The sequence below is a fragment of the Megalobrama amblycephala genome, linkage group LG2, assembly GCF_018812025.1.
Source record: "Megalobrama amblycephala isolate DHTTF-2021 linkage group LG2, ASM1881202v1, whole genome shotgun sequence".
Taxonomy (NCBI): domain Eukaryota; kingdom Metazoa; phylum Chordata; class Actinopteri; order Cypriniformes; family Xenocyprididae; genus Megalobrama; species Megalobrama amblycephala.
This window is the reverse complement of record NC_063045.1, coordinates 34,661,632-34,685,939: the sequence shown is the minus strand read 5'-3', so window position 1 is coordinate 34,685,939 and position 24,308 is coordinate 34,661,632. Positions and strand designations below refer to the sequence as shown.

The 24,308-nt window shown below is 36.4% G+C and overlaps 1 protein-coding gene across 1 annotated transcript in view; it reads right to left on the bottom strand.

The window, feature by feature from the left end:
• unc13bb (unc-13 homolog Bb (C. elegans)) overlaps positions 1–24,308 on the bottom strand; it is a 99,246-nt gene that overhangs the window by 73,914 nt on the left and 1,024 nt on the right. The window contains exon 2 of the mRNA XM_048181499.1: positions 10,452–10,481. Coding sequence (XP_048037456.1) covers positions 10,452–10,481 — 30 coding nt within the window. The remainder of the gene's footprint in view (positions 1–10,451; positions 10,482–24,308) is intronic.

The following is a 24,308-nucleotide window of genomic DNA, read 5'->3' as shown; positions in this document are numbered from 1 at the left end:
TAATTGGATTGGAAACCTAAGTATTTTAAGACCACAGTGAAATTTAAAGGGTTCATATCATGAAAATCTGAATTTTCCCATGTTTAAGTGCTATAATCGGGTCTCTGGTGCATCTACCAGCACAGAAAATGTGAAACAGATAAACAGAAACATGCAAAAAAAAAAAAAAAAAAAAAAACTGGAGTTGCTAAAAACACATTAGCAACTGCACAGCAACTCTCAGGCAACCACCCACAATAACCTAGTGGTTGTGGCAATTAATGCAAGCAAACAAAATAAATGTAAAAAAAAAAAAAAAATCTTGTTTTGCACACTTCTAAAGTAACAGTATTGACACACGCAAAAAATGAGTATGTGCGCAGCAGGTTGTTCAAGTTTGCCAGGGAATCCCAAAGCACATGTGGCAGGACTGTGACTAAATAAAGCCTGAGCAATAATGCTGTAGTGCTGAGTGAGAGTAAAGATTAGTGTGATTCCCCTCCCCCAACACCAATGAGAGACAGACAGAGCCCTGACCTCCATAATCTCACATCAGATCCTCAACAGAGGGGGAAAAAACATCACTTTAGCATCAGTTCTTTGGGAATTTTTGCCTCACACAGAATTTATACCACATCTGAAACATAATTGACCCCAGCCGTGTTGTGGTTTCATTTGGTTTGCCTAATTTTGTAATTAGCTTAGGCAAGCATCATTACAACCATTGCTCATACGTAAGCCTATAGATACAGTTAAGAGGGTCTGCAGGGGTCTTTACTGTGATATTTCCTTTATTTTCCTTTTTTTTCCTTTTTTTTTTTTGTTGCATGCTTCTGAATGTTGGTCGCACCACATGACTTTGATTTTAATAAGCAGTTTCCTATAATATAACTATTTTTTTCCAACAAATAATTATCAATAATTAAGCCATAGAAGAGTTACATTCAAGTTACTGTATATGAATAGCATACTTAATGTATTCCAAACAAATGCATGCCATGTAATTGACTCAAGTAAAGCATGCATATAGGCTACAGAATATTTTCAAGTCAAATTCATAAGGAGGGTCCTTTATACGCATGCAAACAAACATACACGCAAACACACGTACGCACTAGTATCAACTGCAGAAGGATTACTGAGACAGTGACATAACAAACACTTCATTTCCTGTTTGCCAGCGATGGGGGCCGGCCAACACGTGCACGATGATACACTCTGCCAGCGTGCCACCCACTGCTCTCCTCCCACACTAACAGGCATCTAAACATTCACGGAGCTGACACAATATTATTGTGACACATTACATGACACCTGCTATATCAATGTGTTAAGTTTGGTGGGTGAAATCATGATCAGTTTTCGTATTGACCATTGTTGATTAACAGTGAAGTCCATAACATTTTAGTATAGAAAAACTTTGCATGATGACTATTTTTTTTATTTATTATGATTGTACACAATTTATTAAATGTATAATATTTGCAATTGTAATAATTACCATATTTAAAATATGTAATAAAATAAAAATCTATAATAGTAATAATAATAATAAATACTGTTGTTGTTATTATTATTATTAGTATTATATTTTATTGTATTTAGTTGTATTAATCACATTACATTTTCATGTCAGTTGACATCATTAGTATACTAATAATGTATGGTATCTATTACTTTATTAAAGCACAGCTGTATCTTTATGTCAATAGGTTTAGCTCATGAGAAGAGTGGAAGGGACGTCAGCTGTTAAAACAGATCTGATAAACTTTGGTGCTTCACTGTGTTTGTTTCCTTGTTTCAACAGGTTTCCACAGAGACAAAGAGAATCAGGCCTCTCCACGACAACAAAACTTAAACCATTAGACACAGGGGTCAAAAAAAAAAAACATCCAATCCATTTACAAAGATAAGAGACCCCTTCTAGAACAAGCAGGTGCTTGTCCTACTTTAGTATTAATGTCAACATGAGATAATATATATAAAATTACCCTATTTACTTTCTTAATACATGTTCCTTGTCTTATTCTGAATAACTCAGTAGTGCATTTGATTATTCCAAATTAAAGTGCCCCTATTATGCTTTTTTGGACAGTACCTTTCATGTAGTGTGTAGTATAGCTGTTTATGAATGTAAAAGGTCTGCAAAGTTTCAGGATAAATGGAGTTATTGTTTCCCATTCCTAAAGAAACAACCGATTCTGAACTGCCTGAAAAGACTTGTCCGTAATTCCAGCATTACTTCCTGCTCAAACCTATGTAGGTTTGTAAAAATAATGTGCACAATGCCAGCCTATTATCTTCATTGGTTGCCCGTGAACACACCATCTACTTTGACCCTCAGACTCTGTAGTTGTAGCTGAGGCTCATGTTTGTGTTGTCGACATGTTGAGAAGATGTTGTTTTCTGCAAAAGCAAATCCACTTTGCATTCACTAAGATCACAACAGACTGGGCCATCTGACCAATCAGAGCAGAGCAGATCAATCACAACAGACTGGGCCATCTGACCAATCAGAGCAGAGCAGATCAATCACAACAGACTGGGCCATCTGACCAATCAGAGCAGAGCAGATCAATCACAACAGACTGGGTCATCTGACCAATCATAGTAGAGCAGGATCTAGGAAAGGAGGGGTTTAGAGGGTCTGAATCCTTTATCGAACCGTTACAAGCACTGTGGGAAAAGAGGTGATGCTGCAATGTATATTATGAGAAAATTATCTTAATCTTTCGCATAATCGCAAAGTTTAAAGCATAAAAGCAAAGTTTGTTTTAGAGCAATGATTGATTGACAGATGAGTAAGCTGTTACCCAGGACATAACAGGCCCAGGGCACATTAGCTTCAAAACAATTCACAAAACAATGCTTACTGGGTTTCAAAATAAAAAAATAAAAAATATATTGTTCAAACTCAAGTATTTGAGGACTTTCTTGTAGTTTTAGGGTCACTATATATAGCACAACAATGCAAACACAACAATGAGTGAAATTAAAATACAAAGAGAGTGATTCTGTGGTCATAATGATGTTTAAAAAAAAAAAAAAAACAGTGAACTGTGAACTGAAAAAAAAAAAAACAGTGAACTGACACTGAAATCCATTCTAATTTTTTTTTTTTTTTTATTGCCATATCAGCATCTATGGCTATTTTCATGGCAAGAACATTAAAATACATTAAAAAAAACAACAACAGTATTAGCACAGTAATAGTAAAAAACAACAGTTTATCAACTCAAATATAATGGTAACACTTTACAATAAGGTTTATTAGTTAAAGGTGCCATAGATTATGTTTTTAAAAGATGTAATATAAGTCTAAGGTGTCCCCTGAATGTGTCTGTGAAGTTTCAGATCAAAATACCCCATAGATTTTTTTTAATTAATTTTTTTAACTGCCTATTTTGGGGGCATCATTATAAATGCGCAGATTTTATGCTGCGGCCCCTTTAAATCCCGTGGTCCACGCCCACAGAGCTCGCGCTTGCCTTGAACAGTGCCTTAACAAATGCGGCATGCATGCGGCGGATTATGTGAGTATTGTATACTGTTATATTGTTTACTTCTGATTTTGAATGAGTTTGATAGTGCTCCGTGGCTAATGGCAAATACTACTCTGTTGGAGAGATTTATGAAGTTGTGTTTATGCATTATACAGACTGCAAGTGTTTAAAAATGAAAATAGCGACGGCTCTCGTCTCCGTGAATACAGTAATAAACGATGGTAACTTTAACCACATTTAACAGTACATTAGCAACATGCTAACGAAACATTTAGAAAGACAGTTTACAAATATCACTAAAAATATCATGTTATCAATGATCATGTCAGTTATTATTGCTCCATCTGCCATTTTTCGCTATTGTTCTTGCTTGCTTACCTAGTCTGATGATTTGGTTGTGCAGATCCAGACGTTAATACTGGCTGCCCTTGTCTAATGCCTTTTATAATGTTGGAAACGTGGGCTGGCATATGCAAATATTGGGGGCGTACACCCCGACTGTTACGTAACAGTCGGTGTTATGTTGAGATTCGCCTGTTCCTCGGAGGTCTTTTAAACAAATGAGATTTATATAAGAAGGAGGAAACAATGGAGTTTGAGACTCACTGTATGTCATTTCCATGTACTGAACTCTTGTTATTCAACTATGCCAAGATAAATTCAATGTTTCATTCGAGGGCACCTTTAAACATTAGTTAATGTATTAACTAACATGAACTAACCATGAGCAATACATTTGTTACTGTATTTACTAATCTTTGTTAATGTTAGTTAATGAAAATACAGTTGTTCGTTGTTTGTTCATGTTAGTTCACAGTGCATTAACTAATGTTAACAAGATTTTAATAATGTATTAGTAAATGTTGAAATTAATATTAACAAAGATTAATAAATGCTGTATAAGTACAGTTCATTGTTAGCTAATGTTAACTAACGTTAACTAATGTAGTTAACTAATGTTAACTAATGTAGTTAACTAATGTTAACTAATGAACCTTATTGTAAAGTGTTACCAGTATAACAAACATTATGTAAGACTTTTCATTTCAATATTTGATTTAAAAAAAACAAAAAAAAATTAATTAATTAAAGAACCATTAAAGAACATTCTGTGTAAAAACGTTCTGAAATCCATTCTAAGCTTTGGCTCTAAACAGGCAGACAATGGGGTTGACAGGAACTAATCAATGAGCATCTCGAGAGACAAAACTATGGCATTATGCATCACACCTGGGTGGATTAGCAGAGAGCTGATTTTCATTCAGTTGCCAATTACGGATTCAGTACATCTCCTGATTATCTATTATGTCAGGTATAGCGTAGGAGAGAGTGAGGTGGGGAAAAGCTATATCAAATGAGCAAAATTGTAAGGAAAGGTCTTACTGGCATGAAAAGCGGCCAAACAGAGTTTGTTTCAGTAATGTATCTTTTAGCATCTGACTTATCTGAAATGCCTGATATTACAATAAAAAATGGTGAGGGGAAAAAAAGAAATATATCACATCAGTGATGACTTCAACCAGATACAACATAAATTAGCAGAAAAGGGTGTTCTAGAATTTCTGTACATCCAAAAGTGAAATACACATCTAGTTTATTTGCTACAAAGTGAACAAATAAAACTCTGAATATCCTACTTAAATAAACATTTTAACTACATCTGTCAGAAGTTTCATGGGAACATGATGGTTTTACCGTTTCTTCATGACTGAACAACGCCATCATTCATTATTGACTCCAGTTGAGTTTTCCGATAAATTAGTTAAAGGTAGCGTACAATCGAGAGCTGACATTTCCGTTTCACAACCCTGATGAATCTTGTATGAGGTATGGGATGGATTTGCAGTTTGTATATGCAGGTTCACATGAGGGATTCTTGTATGTGTGCAGTTTTTGCAGTTATGCTACGTCAACAGAGTTTCTGCTGAACAGGGGTAGACTAAGGAAAAATACTTAATCAAGTTATGAGGAAATGCAAATTTTTCACAATTACAGTACAACTGATGGTGTATGAGTCATTATTAATGCCTCTATCATATATGACTTAATATATACATTTATTTATTTAATTAATTTATTTGATTGAAAACTGTAATAAAACAGTAAAATCAGGGTGTGAATTGTAGGTGGGGACAGGGGGGATTTCCCCCCTTCTGGTCTATGTATCCCTGCCTCTGCTGAATTATTTTTATCCCCGGGGGGATAAAAAAAAAATATCCCCCCGGGTGATGCTACTCCACAAACCACCAACCGAGCATATAAATTACCAAAAATAAAAATCTTTTTTAAAAACAGGGTAGGCTGTAACAAGGTTTTTAAAAACAAGGTAGGCTACAGGTGACTACGAGGGAGCTTCAGTTGAACAACAGTGAACTGCGGTCAGATGAGATGTTGTCAGGCTATGTTGGTAAAACTCAGAAAAATTAACATGACTGTCCAATCAGCGTTATACTGTGCTCTTGGCGCGCACTCAAGAATTGCATGCGCAAATGCGCCGGCGCGCGCTGCATAATTACTTTATTATATCTTAAATAAAGCGCAAAAGAAACTATGAGCATGCACCGTTGTTCTGTTGTAAGTTAAGTCATGAAATTACTAAACATGCGATTAAAGCTGCCTCAAAACTGTGCATGCATTTATTTGTTGACATGGTTTTAAATTGTTATCCAATTTGTTGGCCTTAAAACATCTTAAAAATGCACATATGTACACCAGGGAAATCTAAATTTTCTTGGGGGAGCATGCCCCCGTACTCCCCTAGCAAACTACATTTTCTGACCTCGGTAATTATGAAACCCTGCGTACGGCCCGGCTTATTCTATCTAATGAAATATGAGGTAAATGTGCATTTCTCCAAATGTGCGCATTTTTGGACTTAAAGTTTGTATGTGTATGCACTGTGATCAAAATTAAATGGGACCAAACGCGATAGAATGTAAAGGTTTGTGTCTCGTTATTCTATTAATATCTACCGATTGATTTTGCATTTCTATCAGAAATTAAGAATTATTAGTGGCATTGTAGATAGTGGTGCAAATATCTAAGCTATCTAATACTTCAAATCTCAAGGTTAAATCAGAAGATTTTTTTGTAAAAATGTTTCTGTAACAGCTGCCAAAAATAGTATATAGCTCTACTGTGGTTAACAAATTTCCAAAAAAAAAAAAAAAAACTTTTCAAAATATCCCCCCCTCTGTTTTTTTCACAAATCGCACCCTGAGTAACATATATAATACAAGCATTTATTTTTAAAGTAAAGGTACTGAAATATACAGTTTTCCTCATTTACTACTGTATTTGTGGAAAAAGATATTAAAGGGGTAATTCAGCCAAAAATGAAAATTCTGTCATTAATTACTCACCCTCGTGTCATTCCACACCCTGTTAAGACCTGCATTCATCTTCGGAAAACAAATTAAGATATTTTTGATGAAATCCGAGAGCTTAATGAGCCGGCGTTCTGATGTAGAACCCGGAAGCGCTGCACTGTATTTACTACGTGAACAGCGTAGGGGACTGACATGGAAGAGAAAAAAATGTTGAATAAAGTTGTAATTTTTGTTTGTTTTTTGAACACAAAAGTATTCTCGTCGCTTCATAACATTAAGGTTAAACCACTGTAGTCACATGGACTACTTCAATGTCTTTACTACCTTTCTGGAACTTGAAAGTGGTTATAACGTTGCGGTCTATAAGAGGCCAGAAAGCTCACAGATTTCATCAAAAATATCTTAATTTGTGTTCCGAAGATGAACGCAGGTGGTCTTCAATATATATTCCACTCTCTTAATTAATATGAGGTAATAATTAAACTGCATGGATAATAATTATAACAGATTATTGATAAATGCTGATTAAAAGTCTTGTTTCCTTACTTGCTTCCTTATACATTCCTGGCCTTACTGTGCATGATTCATTTGTGCATGCTATTCCAAACCAAAAAAAGTTTTATCAAAATGTAACTACTTGTTCCACCTTTAAAACCACTGTCCTTTTGGGCTGCTGTCATAAATCTTATACTTTTTAAATCTGGTACAATTGTTTAAACAATTAAACATTTACTGAAAGTTATATGCAATATGCTAACCTGTTTTGAATATGAGAGATATGTGTTTAAAAGCATTACAATACAAGTTCCACTTGCAGTTACACATCTTTAAAAAGTGCTAAAACACAGCCTAAATAATCCTGCAACACAATCCAGCAATTTCTGTCTAATATATAGGTCACACATTCACACATTTAGAGGCCTGGCTCTCGCAGAGCAATTGTACTGGTTTTAGAGAGGTAAAGTAAACACTCTCAAGCAATGGAACACAAAAGAGCCACCTGTCACAGACAGACAGAGGCCGACAGGCATATTCTCCAGAGACTGTTTACTCTCTGATACAATAGAGCCAGTGACACAGTATTGCAGTCTGACATGTGCCGAGCTGCATGTTTGTTTAAGTGATGGCGCAGAGCAGTTGAAACATTCAGGATTGGGTGTGATCCGAGTTAAGAGTGCTCAAGACTCCCAGAGGGAGTGAGCGGCCCGCCTGTGTTTCATTCAGATAAACCAGGCTTTCTTGGTTTTATTATCCCACAGGGACTGTCTATTTGTGGAAATTGTTAGTGCAGAATTTAAAGGAAATGAGAAAGATTCTTTGAAAAATGTCTTAACACTGATCCCCATTGACTTTCATTGTAAGGACAAAAAAAAAAAAAAAAACCCACAAAGGGCCAGATTTACTAACAGGTTGCGCCAGCACAAACCCTATTTTGGTGTTAAAAACTACTGTCAGGTATTACTAAAGACACACAGTGAAAAATTAGCTATGAAAAGGCGTAGACACAGATATTTTTGCGACTGATCTTATTGCATATGCATTTGTAGGAGTTTCCCTTTCAGATGCAAAATGTATGATAGGAGAATATTTAATGAATAACACAATTTGATTTACTAAGGTTTGCGGCAATCAATTTACTGGTATTCGTTCAAACACAGAAAAAGTGTGTCTTGGCCCAAAGACATTTTTCAAAAATATTTTCTTTTGTGTCCACAGAATGTTCAGGTATCCAAAGCACATCATCAGGTCACTGGGGTACCTCAGGGATCGGTTCTTGGACAATTCCTATTCTATATATACACAAAATTGCTGGGACCCATTATACAGGCACATAGTTTCTTCTACCATTGCTTGCTGATGAGACACATCTCTACTTTTCATTTCAACCAGACAATCCCATGATAGCTGCACTGATCTTAGACTGCATGGCGGACATCTCAGCATGAATGAAAGAACATCACCTGCAACTCAACCTAGTGAAGAAGACAGAGCTTCTCGTCTTCCCAGCCACTCCGACAATACAGCACAATTTCACCATCCAACTAGGTTCATCAACAATAATCCCATTGTGTTCAGCCAGGGTAATCTTTGATGACCAGCTGACCTTCAAAGACCACATTGCAACTAAAGAACCATCATGAAGGTTCGCACTTCACAACATCAGAAAGATCAGGCTCTTCCGAATTGAGCATGAAGCACAACTTCTCGTCCAGGCCCTTATCATTTCTAGGCTGGACTACTGCAATGCTCTTCTGCCTGAACTTCCAACATGTGCAATCAAACCACTACAAATGGTCCAGAACACAGCAGCTAGACTGTTCTTCAATGAATCCAAGAGAGCCCACGTCACACTCTGTTTATCTCTCTGGTTAAGGCTCGCATCAATTTCAAGACTTTGGTGCTTGTCTACAGGACAGCCACAGGCTCTGCACCCTCCTACCTCCACTCTCTCTTACAAGTCTACATGCACTCCAGGAGCCTGTGCAGTAAGTGAGGGGCACTTCATGGTACCATCACAGAGAGGCAAAAAAAAAACAAAAATCACTCTCACTGTTCCTTGCTGGTGGAATGATCTTCTCAACCCTATCCAGACAGCTGAATCTCTAACAAACTCATCTCTTCTGTGAGCACTTCACTGCATCCTGCAGGAAAAAAAAAAATCTTTGCTTTCACTATTCCATTATATATTTTCTCACTAGTCCTTAATCCCTCTCTGTTCTACCTTGTACTATTCTGAATGATGTCTGAACTTTTGTAATGCTGGCACTTCTCATGTTTATTGCCTCTTAAGCTTAATCGCTTGTTGTATTTCCTCATTTGTAAATCGTGTTGAATAAAACCATCTGCTAAATGAATACATTTAAAATGGAATGACATAAAGGCGAGTTAGTGTTGACAGTAGTTTCATTTTTGGAGTGATCTATCCCTTTAAGAGTTCATTTCAGACCTAAAACAATGCCCAAGGCATAAATCATTCGATTTACATATACGTTTAGAGCTTAACACCTCCCTCTAGCCAACGTTCATACTGTGCAAATAACCACAGTGTGAGGCATCATGTGATGTCCCATTACAATCCAAAGCCAATGCAGAGCAGTTTTGTTCCTGTAGAACTTCCTGTATAATTTTCAGGATAACTCAGTACTAACACAAGCCACCTTCCTGTCCAGTGACACAGTATTCTGGCTTATGGGATCCATGTGAAGGCCAACAGTGTGGGGATTTGCAGATGAGGAGCGTGTGGGGATTTGGGCTTAACCTACTCTGATCTTACACACTAGCTCACAAGCTACAAGCTCTGGGACTCAGACAAGATGAATAACATGAGCAAAGAACCAATTATCAAATGAACCCCTGAACCTTCATGACTCCACAATGAGAGGATTCAAGAAAAGTTTCTTCCTCAAGGATATCATATAAATGAAATGTGTTGTGAAATACCACAATACCACACTGAGGGGTATTGTATTAGTGTAGATTGCACAAAAAATAAGGTGTAAAAACAAACACACTGTCCAAGAATCCCAAAACCAAGAAGATTTACATAAGATTTACATGGTCCAGAGAAAAACAAATATTGTTTTTACATAATTCTGAACTGCATTTAGAAGAACAGAAGTACATGTGAGAATTTGCTTACCTGGAGGTCCTTGGAGTTTGGCTTTCTTAACTGAAAGAAAAAAAAATATATAAATGGTCAGAAAGACAAAATAATTACATTAGTATTTCATAAAAAGAGTTACATATTGTACATTGGCATGAGTCTAAATAAAAAACATTAACGGGATAGTTCATCCACTCTTGAACCATCCAATGTGATGAGATTTTGTCTTATTTACTCACCCATATCTCATTTAGAAAGACATAAGGATTAGTAAATGATGACAGAAGTTTCATTTTTTTGGTGAATTATCCATTTAATTTTTGGCTTAACCTTCCATCAGAGAAAACACTTATTGCTGAGCCCAAGTGTTGTCTGTGTTTGGAATTTTTAAGTAAAAAACCTACGCAGTGATTTCACTCCATGCATTTCTTTAGATAGACATTATGTTCACATCTTAATTTGACACGCTATCTAATACAAAATCTATATACTGAATGGTGGAGGGTTTCATTTATGTGCAGTCTAGGCATACAGACATACAAATACATATTGCACATATGTATGAATTTATTTACTAATATCTCATTTATTTGTTCATTTGTTCATTTATTCGTTCATATATTTAATTGTTCATTTATTATCATTACAATTTATTTGTTTGTTCATTTGTTTGATAAATCAGACCAGAATAGTGAAAGAAAAGCTGCAACTCCTTCAACACTATTTCAAAAGTATCCCAGGATGCACCTCATGAAGCTAAAACATCAGAAAATGTTCAATATGTCACAAAAAAATGTACGCTTTTAGCCCCGTTGTACCCTACATTTACACTTATTAAAATTACAAAAGCGATTCAGTCAAGGGCAATGAGATAAATGACACAGACAGCAGCAGGTTTATTAGGCTGCTATCACTGAATGCACTGATCTAATATAGCCTTACTGATACACATGCACTTTCTTTCTCAACTGTTTACATTCACTTAAGACATAATCGACTGTGTTTACAAGGATACTCACGAAGACACCAAAAACAACTCAGTTCAAGACTCACTCTATATAAGCAGTGGTTTCATGTGCACGTGTCTCTTACAGCATCTCTCAGACAGCATATACATACCGAAATGAGTCATCTTTCGCTGCTTACTGCCCTTGAATGATTTAAATCACTTGTTTTTAAACTGCAAGTCTTAAAACGCATTCAAATGATAAGCTTTCATGACGGCGTATGACATGTACGTCGTCACATGAGCATAACCGTGATAGAGACGATAGTCCAAAATCCCTATACTGGTTGACAAATTCCTACCCATTAATCGCGTCTACCGGTTTATCGCCCACCCCTATTGGATAGCTTGGATAGATCGGATTATAAAAAGAGTGTAAATGCTTTCCGAAATTGCATTTGAGTCTAACAGCAATCTGATGGTTTAAAGGAGGTGACTTGAGAGCCATACAACAAGACTAAACCCAATGAAGGTGTATGTTTGGGAGTCCTGCAATCCACATGTGAGCGGGAAATCATGAAAAATATAGAGAAACTGTGATTCTTAAACACTAACTTCAAGAGAGATTCACTGGCCAGCATTAGCATGATCACAGATGTGAACTCATGACTAAACGTGTGACTAAATGTAAAAAGGCCCATAGAGGAGGTTTTGTCAGTATTGCAAGATAGACTTGTGCTAGTCTTTGAAGCATCCATTATAATGGGCTACAATTTAATGGTCACTGTTTTCCAGCAAAACAGAACAAAAAAAAACAAAAAAAAAATTACAAAATTACTTCAAACCATATTAATTCATGAAAAACAAATTGTAAAAAAAAAAAAAAAAAAAAAAAAAAAGATGTTGGCAGGGCAAATGACCTGCAGAAAAAAAATCCTTATTGCAGAGCCCTTGTGCATTCTGTGCTTGGAAAACAAAACTTACATTTTGAACAATACTACTGTTTCTGTGTAAGACCCTACGCACAGCCATACAATAACTGTTATGGGATTGAGCTGTGATTTAGAGCAGATTACTTCTGATAGATGCTTGAGCCCCGTGTGCTGCCGTGGCTGGATGAATATGCCAGATGGATGCTGGGATTGGACGGCGGGCTGCGAGACATCACAGTGGATTACTAACGCATATTGCTGTAGCTTGCTGTCGCGCTGGATATCCGATGAGACGTAGCGCGCACAGGAACGCAAGCCTCGCGGGACATGATGTTGAGATTAAGACTGAGACACAAAGGTTAACAATGCAATGAGGAACACACATGCAAGAAATAGAGTTCACAATGTGTCCATTTCCCAGAAAGCAAATCTGGCAATCACCATTGTGTGCGTTTTGTTTGGAAGTCTTTGTGACGGAGGATTTCAAAGTGTGTGACTATTTTCCACATTTCTAACGAAGCGGAAACAGACGTTAGGTTTTATTAAGGCCCTGGGGTGTGGGTCACTGTGTCAGTGGAAACTCATCGCTCATTACTGAGAGGTGCTAATAACGGAAACCGATGCATGACTTTAGATTCAAGCCTTCCTGAGATGCTGTGTTTAGAGAGGGGGTGGTTGGACAGGAACTTCCTGAAAGTCTTCCTGAAAGTGTGGAATGTTAGGTAGTCCAATCTCCTCACATTGATTCCTGAATGTACTTTAGCTTGTGAACTTCTAGTTAGCCTGCTAACAAAAACCTGTTTAAACCGGCTTAAGCTGTCTCCCAGTCTTGCCCTCCAGCCTGACCATCTGAAGCAACTAGAAAAAACTAGAGACCAACTAAAACCAGAGACCAAATAGCTTAGACTGGTTTAAAAGAAAAAAAAAAATCAGATAAGGTAACTAGTAATGTGTGCTATAGTGTCTTGGGATTTTGGAAACATCATTTCAACAGGCATTTAAAAATATAAACATTTGTCTGAGCAACGGTCTAGTGGTTACCACACATGGTTTCTGCAATGCGGAAAATGTGGACAGAACCAAATGGTGGATTCGAACTCGGGTCAGTTGTAGGGCTGTCAAACGACTAATCGCGATTAATCGCATACAAAATAAAAGTTTGAGTTTGCCTAATATATGTGTGAGTAATGTGTGTAAATATATATATATATATATATATATATATATATATATATATATACACACACACAAATTAATATATTTAAGAGAAATGTGTTATGTACAAAAAAAAATATTTATATATAATATAATATAACATAAATTATATAAAAATATAAATAAATACATATACTTGTAAATATTTCTCAAATATATGCATGGATGTGTTTGTATTTATATATACATAATAATAACACACAGTACACCCACATATATTAGGCAAACTCAAACTTTTATTTTGTATGCGATTAATCGTGATTAATCGTTTGACAGCCCTAGTCAGTTGTGCCAAAAACAAACGCTACTCGCCTTACTCTCCACGCCACTGATTCTGTTGTCAGTGGGATTTCTTTTGTCATTTTGTCTGGATCAATCAGACAATGGTGGGCAGAGTTAATGTAAATAGGAATTTGGGGGAAAAAAATGCATTTCATAGGATTTCAGCCTCTCTTTCTCTGTCTCCATGATTTCCTGAATCTTTTGTCCTGTCAGCAGGACAAAAAATCCTGAAATGCCCAAAAATGTTTACATTTAACGTAAAACAGCAAAAAAGTGAACTTAAGGCCATGGGTCCACCATAGCATTTTTTCCAGCAGCTAGCATACTTTAGCGTTTTTAAAAATGGCAGGAGCGTAAAGAGGTTCTGAGCGTCTTTTTCACGCTGAAGTGCTGAGCGCTCTACGTTTTTTACGCCTCGAGTTGAAGAATCTTCAACTTTGAGTAAAATGCTGCGATCATCACTGTCACTTTTTAGCCAGGCGTCCAATCAGAGTGGAGGAGGGGCGGGACAAATACACAACATTCTCGCTGTACAACGACATCAACAAGCAAAGAACGAAACAAAATAGATGAGAAATAAATATTGCTGGTTTCCGAACATACATAGCAAGTACTCTACATTGTGTTGACATTTTTAGTCTGAAACAAATTATCTGCAAAATCAGTTACAAGTAACAGTGCCGCGGATATTCCGTATCATAGCAACAAAGCGTCTCAACTGAAAAAAAAAACGGTGCGCTGCTGAAATGCTCTCAAGGCATTTTCAGCAGAGCGCCTAACATTTTCAACTGGCTAAAAATGCTTTGGTGGACACAGCCTAACAGTAGTGGTCAACCAATATGTGGTTTTCAATAGCCGATATCTAAAAGGGTGGCAAATTGCTAATATAAATAAAACATTAAAAATAATACTTACTATTGACAGCAAATTAGATGTACATAAAATTGCTGAAATTAAACGAACATTTATTTAACACATTATTTACTGAGAATTTACTAAAACTAATCATGTGATTGAGATCGTTTCTGCAACTTCTCAATCTTTACAAAATGACCAGACAAATGGAAAGTAAGAAATACAGTGTATAAAGCAGGAAGTGGAATCTGTGTGTCATACTGTCATTGCCGGTGCGTATCGTTTACTTTTGACCCTGCAGCCAGCGAGGAAGATGCTGGATGACTGGACGGAGAGAGCAACAGATGGCCAGAGGATTACATTTGCAATCCCCCCACTCAGTTCAGTGCGCGGACTCACCGTCAGACACACGCTCACTCGCTACCTTTGAACCACAATGATTAAATTAAAGAGTTCAATTATAATATTTGATTTTTTTCTCCCGAGAAAGGTTTTTTCTGACATTTAAAAAAAAAAAAAAAAAAAAAAATTGCTGTTGGGTTTTAATGGGTATAGCATTAGCAGCAAAAGCTGTACAGTTTACATTGACCTGATTTCAAAGGATCAAAGAAAATATGATGATATGACCCCCTTTATAATTAATTACAATACAGGGAATGTCCCTTTTCTATGGAAGTTAAAGGGACGGAATAAAAAATAAAAAAAGGTGAATGCAACTAGTTTCACAATTCTATTTTTTTCTCAGAATTGTGAGATTATATCTTGCAATTCTGACACAGTTATAAAGTTATAAAGAAAATATTCCAAAAAAAAAATATCAGCTTTTTTTTTTTTTTTTTTTTTTTTTTTTTTTTGCACTTGCTAGTTTATATTTCACAATTCTGTCTTCTTAACTCTCATGTGCAAGTTTATATCTCACAAGTCAGAACTGTTAAATTTAAGCTAGCAATTGTTAGAAAAAAAGTCCGAAATTATGAGGTAAAAAGTAAAAAAAAAAAAATTTTTACAAGCTTCCATACTTTTCTTATTAAAGACAACTTGGCACGACATTCTGTTTTTCTTCTGCGATGAAAAAGCTGTTTCAAAAAGAAAAATGGGATTTTATCCATCAGGAACTGATTGGATCAGGAAAAGTGAATGCTATATATGAGAATGGAGTCTTACTGAATGAGACTTTGCTAAAATGATGGCTAAATAGCTATTTGGCTAATAGCTAAAATAAAACAGCAGGCAACACAGTCTATGTGACATCAGTGCCAAAATCTAAAGCAATATACGAAATTATTTAAAAACAAGAGCACCTTAAAATAATGTCAAGAAAACAAGCTGTACACACAAAAACAAACGTACAGCACAACCAGAGCTGGGTAGATTACTTACAAATTAATCGGACACTGATTCCAAATTACATCAAAATTATATTTAGTAACATCCATTACTTTACACATTTAAAGTAATATAATCTGACTACTTTTTAATTACTTTTAGATTACTTCTGACCTAACAAGTTTATCACATTGATTTGAATAGGATAATCGTTTACCATGTTGATATAAAAATACAAAAAGAAAGAAAATATATTCCAGAGCAATTCCAGCGTTATGGACATGACATTTGGAGTCAAAACTTGAAATATAAACACTCAAAGAATGCATTTAATAACAACATATTAAACCGTCTATTTGTATATTCATAATCCCTTTCTAAAGGAGCCCAGACATTAGAAAAACGTCAGTCTATACAACTGTTTTATATTTTAGATGAGGGAAATGTACAGCATTACGGACGTGACAAAAAAAGTAAAAAAAAAAGTTTTGGGTGACAACATATTTTTTAAGAATTCTGTGAATTACACTGCGCAAACCAAAAGTAATACTGCCCACCGAATTAAGAAGGGTTGGCTTAATAATAATTTTATTTCATTTTTCGTGTTTGCATTAATGAGGGAAAAATGACGTTACGGATGTGACTGTTTTCCATTACGGATGTGACCGGTCTGAAAGCGGCACAAAAGACTGCTTTAAAACTGCTTTAAACTTTCACAGAGACCTCAAGCAGGCATTTAAACCACCAAATATGGACATTCTTTGTTAACAACAAGAAAAGCATTAAATATTACATTAAGTCACGGTTTCCCTGACTGGGATTTGTGAATTTAATGAAAAAATATTAATTAAATCATAAACATTTTAAATTTAAATAATTAATTTTAAAATAAAAACAATCAAAATAAAACACTTACTAAAATATATTTTATTTGTTTACCTGTCTCATGTGACCATTAACCGACATCAGAGAATCGTGAGCTTAATTTTATTATTATTATTATTATTATTATTATTATTATCACCATTAACTTAATTTTTTATTGACCTAATTATTCACTTAAAAATCTCAGTACTTCAAGTAAATATTTTAGCTAAAAGAGGTTCAGCTGTCAAAAAAGTTTTGCAAATCCCTGCACTGAAATTATATGAATTTGCACATTTTAATGTGTTTTTGAAAAACAAAAGCCTTCCTAAGACATAGTACATGGTTAAAGGTCCTCTAAGCGATGTCACGCATTTTTAGGCTAAAACATTATTTGTCACATACATCAAACATCTCCTCACTATCTGCTAGCTGCCTGTCCCCTGAACACACTGTAAAAAAAACGCGGTCTCTGTAGTCACCACAAGCTCCGAAAACGGCAATAAAAACAAACTGGTGCAGCCTGGACCACGAATCATAATAAACATGCTCCAGCCAATAACCGACAAGAATGATTTTAAACGCGCGTTCATGACTGTTTCAGGAAGCACGGATGGGAGGGGGAGGAGGAGGAGGAGGGAGGGTCTAGCTAGCCTCTGTTTTGTTTGACAACACTTCGAACGTCAACAGGAAGTTACTCCGCTCAGAATCGCTTAGAGAACCTTTAAATGGTTCACTGGGTGATAATTCAAATAATAATGTATTTGTCAGGAGCTGATTAGATATGCAATGTTGCAATGTTGAGAGAACAAGTTAAAAGTGAAATGATTTCTGTTACTCATGCTAAAATGCTGTGTGGATCTCAGTTTTCAGTGATATTCACTAGTAGCTGCTCTGAGTGTGTGATTCCACAAATCTGGAAGAACAACATGTAAACAGTAGGCTTTTTTTTTTTTTTTGAAAGGAAAATTTAAAAAATAAAAAAGAAATAGTGGGGAGAATCAAATTATGAATAATACTGTCATTGTTAGAATAACATGCAATCATGTAATCAATAAAAAAAAGTAACTGTAGTCTGATTACAAGTATTTTAAAATGTAATATAATCTAATTACAAGTACTTATTTTTTGGAATCTGATTACATAATATGTAATCAGTTACTACCCAGCACTGAGCACAACTAGCATAATCTGATTCACAAACAACTCATATGAGCTGGTTATTTAACCAGATGGTTCAGAAAAAACAAAGAGGCACCATTCTGAATCAGTCAACAAACTGACTGAATTGGTCAAAGTCAGTGGCGGGGCTTGCAGGGGCTATAGCTCCACCAGAAACGTGCTTAGCACCGGCACAATTCTAATGATTTTCCTGTTTTTTACTCTCTGTAACTTTCATTAAAAAAAATTATTAAAAACCCAAAAAATTAAATAAAATAAGGGTTAGTAAATGTTGTAAATGTGCCTATAAACAATGGTTTTACTGATGGCTTTTAAATATTCACTCACGTTATAAACGTCAAATAATATAGATTTTAATATAAATTCTTGCGCTTTGTTCGCCCTAGCTTAGTGGTGACGAAAAAAAGAGAGAAAATTTTCCATCTAAACATATAGATTAATGTGTTAAACAGGCATCTTTGACCGCATCTCATCTGCTTTTTCAGTGTCTTGTGCTGCGTTTTAAAACGCTGTGTCAAATTCAACTTCTGAAAACACATCACCAGACACCCTGCGCTCTTTTCCATGTTGTTTGCATTTTAAAACTCACAAGCGCTGTCCTTCATTTAGCTCACTACAGGATACATAGACGTATGTACGTCTATGTGTCTATGAAACTTTAGTTGACACGTTTTAATAAACCGTTGTTGAAAGAGCTGATAAGGTAATAATAAAGGTATTAAGTAAAAACTGCTTAGTAACTGTGTACACTATTCAATGAGACCTTGTAAAGGTATAGTTTAAGGTAAAATGGAAAATTTAAAAAGTAAAATGCAATAAATGCAGGGTATTGAAGTTATTAAGTAATTGATGTACATAAGTTTTTCTTCATTCGGCAAAAGTGCTGAACAACAATATTCAAATGCAGTCTCTGCTTTCGATAAATGATTCAAACGCTCTAACATCGTAAGGTACCTTCATTCCCACATCAGGGGGTCACAAAGAGAAAGCAAGTGAATGCAGTAGAGATGCAAAACCCAGCCATGCATGCATGCTTCATTAATACACACAATCCATCAACACAAGTGTACAAAGCTGCCTATTCAATAGCTCTTTTATCTCTTTAATTAAACACAGTGACCACAGCAGATCAGCAGCCAATAAGACTCTAATAAAGACAATCTAATAAATGTCTGCAAACGTGCACCAGTTTGATTATTCTGCAAATCCACAACAAACGGGTCTAGTGATCAGACCGAACCAGTCACACTAACAAACGTAGGTCCATGTGACCCCACACGGGTGCTCTTTGTGTCCGTCTTACATGGATGCGTGGAGAGATCGCTCATTTGTGTGTGTAACGACATCACCATGGAGATGGGCCTTTTGTCTGAACAGTAATAAATAAAGAAACAAAACCATGATCCTGATGAAAGAGGTGGATGGTGAGTCAGGAGGGCCAGAAGGCTTCTTAGGTTAGTCTAAACATAGGTAATACATTACGGAGGACAATTTTTTGGGGCTGTCTACAGTTCTCCTCATTAGTTTACACACCCCTTGCAGAATATGCATTAAGAGCCGGGGGTGTAAACTTTTTGAATTAGATGACCAGGGTAAACTGTACTTTTTGTCTTTGGGGAAACATCTTGTCTAGCATCTAAAGGGAATTTTTGCAATTTATGCAATTTTTATGATCCTCCTAATGTTGTATATATATATATATATATATATATATATATATATATATATATATATATATATATATATATATATATATATCACATTAGGCATATATATATATGCCTAATGTGAGCATATGTATTGGGACGGTTTAACTTAAAGCAAATGTAAGTGTAAAAGCTAATATTTGGTTGTAAATCCCTTGCAAGCAATCACAGGAGTGAGTCTGTGACCCATAGACATCAACAGACTCTTGGTTTCATACTTTGAAATGCTTTTCCAGGCCCTTAATACAGCCATTTTTAATGGTTGCTTGTTTTGGGGAGATTCTGCCTTTAGTCTCCGCTTCATCTGGTGAAATGCTTTAACATATGAAATGTGTTGAAATGTTTCTTGAGCATCAAATCAGAATATTAGAATGATTTCTGAAGGATCATATGACACTGAAGACTGGAGTAATGATGCTGAAAATTCAGCTTTGCTTCACAGGAATAAATTACATTTTAAAATATATTACAATAGAAAACTTTTTATTTCTGCATTGTGTAATTTAATTATTTTATTTCATCATAAATTATATTATAAGCATCTCAACAATTTATAAATATAACACATTTTGAAATAACGTATGTCTTTGTATTTAGTTTGTCTTCTTTTTGCTGTAATGACAGTAGCACTCGTGCTGCCATCGACAAGTTTGCATTGTATTACATCAGATTATCCACAGCTAGCAGCATGTTTCTCTGCTGGACACATATTGTAAATGCTGTACTACTGGGTTATTGTGCTTCCAAATACTCAAATCCTCCTGTTCCAGTAAAGTTTACAAGAAAGAACAATAAGGAAATTACATCACAAAACATGCAGAAAGATTTCTAAAAGTTTTCGAACTGGTGATCCACCAACAAAGCTAAACTTCAACTGCAAACACATTTCGTGTGAGTAAAAGGTGTAATTTGTGAAATCTGAGGACACCGCAAGTCTGTTGAGAAAAGGGCTATGACCTTTGTAAACCTTAAAAAGCTCTTGTGAGACACGCTAAGGAATTTAATCACAGTTCAGTTCCTGCACAAACATTTCCTTTGTCTCTCTGAATAATTGACCTGTTTTGAGATCCTCACTGAACATGTTTCTTATACAAGTGTTTGTGTCTGTGCAAATCTACTCATCTCCACTGATTCTTTCTGTTTTACTTGTATAACTTCAATTGAGACACTCTAAATCAACACAGGTTCCTGAGGAAAGGATGTGATGGGGTAGTAAAGGGCCTGTATGGTTTCCCTTTGACAAGGAAGGAAAATCTGCTGCAAATAAATCCTGTGGTGGCACCTAAATCAAATCAAACACCACCCACACAGCAGGGGACTCCTAGGCGTTTCCGCATTCAAGTTGCCAAACCCGCGTGACTGTCACATTCGTTTTGGCACCGCCCAGAGAATCAGCTCTGCCTCCGGGCGGCGCCGTAAATTCTACTGTCAATCAGCGGATCCTAAGCGGACTCATGTGGGATCCGTGGACGCGCACACGCCTTTACTGTAACGGTTGTATCAATTTGCGGGTCCCAAACGGGTGCGGAGAAAAGGTTTTAATCGCGGATGCAGCGCGGAGCCACAGCGGGTCCGCGATCCGCCTTCGTTGCGGATCTGTCACTGCGCGCAAGTAGACGCCGATACGGGTCCGGAAGCCGCGATACCTTTTGCTGTGTGGGCACACTATTCCTTTAAAGGGGACCTATTATGCAAAATTCACTTTTATAAGGTGTTTGAACACAGATGTGTGTCCACAGTGTGTGTAAACAGGCAGACTATAACGGTAAAATTACACACACTCCTTTTTTATAATCCCCATAAATTATAAACAGCCTCTACAAACAAGCAGGGAAGCGGGGAAGCCCCGCCCATGAATGGCGACAATCTGCCCTATTAGCTTGGCTCCTCCCCTGAGCGAGCTGTACACCAGGGCTCATCAACTGGTGGCGCGCGGGCCAAATCTGGCCCGCCAATCATATTCATCTGGCCCGCGGCACCCCAATCTCCCTCCTCTTTTCCTGGTTGTGCGGCTAAATTTGGTCAGATATGTGGCCGCAGTGGCGCCTGCAGCTGTACGGTAGGGCTGACCGATATATCGCATTCGATTGTCACGCTCATTTCGTCAGTAAAGCCGGTTCCCTGATTACCGCTAAATCGCCATCACCTGCTTTCAAATTGAGCGGCATTTAATTGACGTATTAAATGCCGTAGATCACTGACAAGCCACGCAATATCGCATTCATTATTGAAGGCGATTCATCTGCGATAATGAATGTGATATTGCGTGGCTTATCAGTGAACTACGGCTCTGTCTATTAAATGCCGCTCCATTTGAAAGCAGGTGATGGCGATTTAGCGGTAATCAGGGAACCGGCTTTACTGACGAAATGCGCGTGACAATCGCATGCGATATATCGGTTAGCCCTACTGTACGGTTATAAACGCACTGTTCGTACCATGCACGCTCCTCCGACTGACCTGAGAAACGTTTCCCGTGCGAATATTTCAGCAGTTATTATATATGTTCCGTAATTCTGTCGACGGAACCAGCAATATCAGTCTCGATATTAATATTTGTCTCGATTCTTTCTTTTCCGTGAATTGGCCAAACGCACTTGCATAACGATATGAAACGATTTGGATTCGTTCGGACTGCTCTGTCACCGAATCATCTGAAGTGATTTCTTGGTTAATATTAACAAATACAGAACAAATAGCACTGTTTTCAGGTGTTTCACTAGTTTACTTTGAACTACGCAGCACAGCCCAGTGGATAATGGAACAAAAACTTAAAGGAGCCGTGTTTATTCCCGGTCAACGTTATTAAACAGCGTTGCGACATCTAGTGAGAAGCGTTTCAATTCGACACACACCTCTCGGTTACAAACTACAAATCACTCCATGATTAAAGTAGTTTTAAATCGGATGAAACAGCCTCAACATTCCCAACAAGACCGATGAGGAAAACAGGAGAAACGTGCCATGAATGAAGATATAAAACTTTTAAATCCCAAAATCACCAGACTAACACACAAACTTTTACCATGAATAAACTGTAGTAAATTACCATGGTTTGTGGAAATGTGGAATATTTATATTGCAATATATTTATTAGGTGGGTAGGTGAATATATAATTCATGTCTTTGTTAGAGTGTAATTTGTACCTTTTTAGGTGTTTTTTAGACCTATATAACATATCATAATATAATATCATTTGACAGTGGTAGTGAGTAGCCATGTATGGTTTTACCTGTGGTCACCAAGTCTCACTGTGATGACATTTTCATTTAAGCCTAATAATTCATAAAATATTTAATCAAGTTATTAAATCAAGAGCAGTGAGTTAGAAAGTCTGTTTCTTTTGCTGTTTGGTTCATAGTAACAGCATATACAGCAGTAGGTACTAGATTATGCTGCTGTCACTTTAATATAATAATATTTAATTCAATATTATATTCAATATAATATTCCCATTTATACCATATGCATTGTGATTAGCTTGATTAGTTCCACATTGTCACTGCATTGCTCACACTACAAGATCACGTGGCGATACTATCAAACAGGTTTGAAAACATCGTCGTGTCTGGGACTGCTCGAGACAGGCTCAGATCACGTCGCTGAACTGCACACACTTAACGAACTTGGCAACCACAATGAGCACTCATTCGGCCGCGATACAGGGAAAATTGTCTATGACAGGAAAATCCAGCCAAAAGTTGTGTGAGTCTGCCTTGACATTGAGATAGCAAACCACAACCATCCAATCCTGATGGACAAAATCAAGTCCCACCCTACATTTTGTTTTGTTCGAGAAGCCGTTTCACTTGGATATATGTCACAATAGGGAAGAAAAGACTATTACAATGATTGGTCCCATTGTAAAATGTATTTGCTTCTTTTTTTAAAAGACTGATTCAGGTGGTTTCATGTGTCTTCTTTTGTCAAACAGCCCAATCACTGTTTAAACCACATTAGCCTGCCCTGCACCTCTTCATAGATGTGGATGAGCAATCAGTGTACAGATCCCATCCCACCCCCACACCCCACTCAGCCTTCAAGCTATATTGTGTGGACATTAAGCAGAGACACTTTCCCCAAAGACAGCAAGCATTGCGACTGAAGCAGATTGAGCGTAGAAAAGAAAGAGATGGAGACGTTGATCTGTAACTGGTCGGTAACCAAAGATAAAAGGAGAATGTGCATCTCTGAAAGAGTATGAAAGCAGATGACACACAGTGCTTTTGATCTGCTTTCCTTCAAGAGGGGCTGATGAGTGAGCATCATTTACAAAATACTGCATACCAACTATTCTAATTAAAATAGTCTTCAAATAATAGCTCAATTATAACCACTAAAAATTGAAAATATTAAATAAATTGTATTACAATAAATATTAAAATATATACATGTATATATCTGTATGTCTATATTTTATACAAATACAAATTATAACGTACAATATTAACGTAAATATGGTCTTCAATTAAATCACAAAATATAGTATTTAAAATATTAAAATTAATATTATCTATTAAATATTAAAGTGAATATTATATTATATTATATTATTATAGTGAATATACATTTTCCTTTTATTTC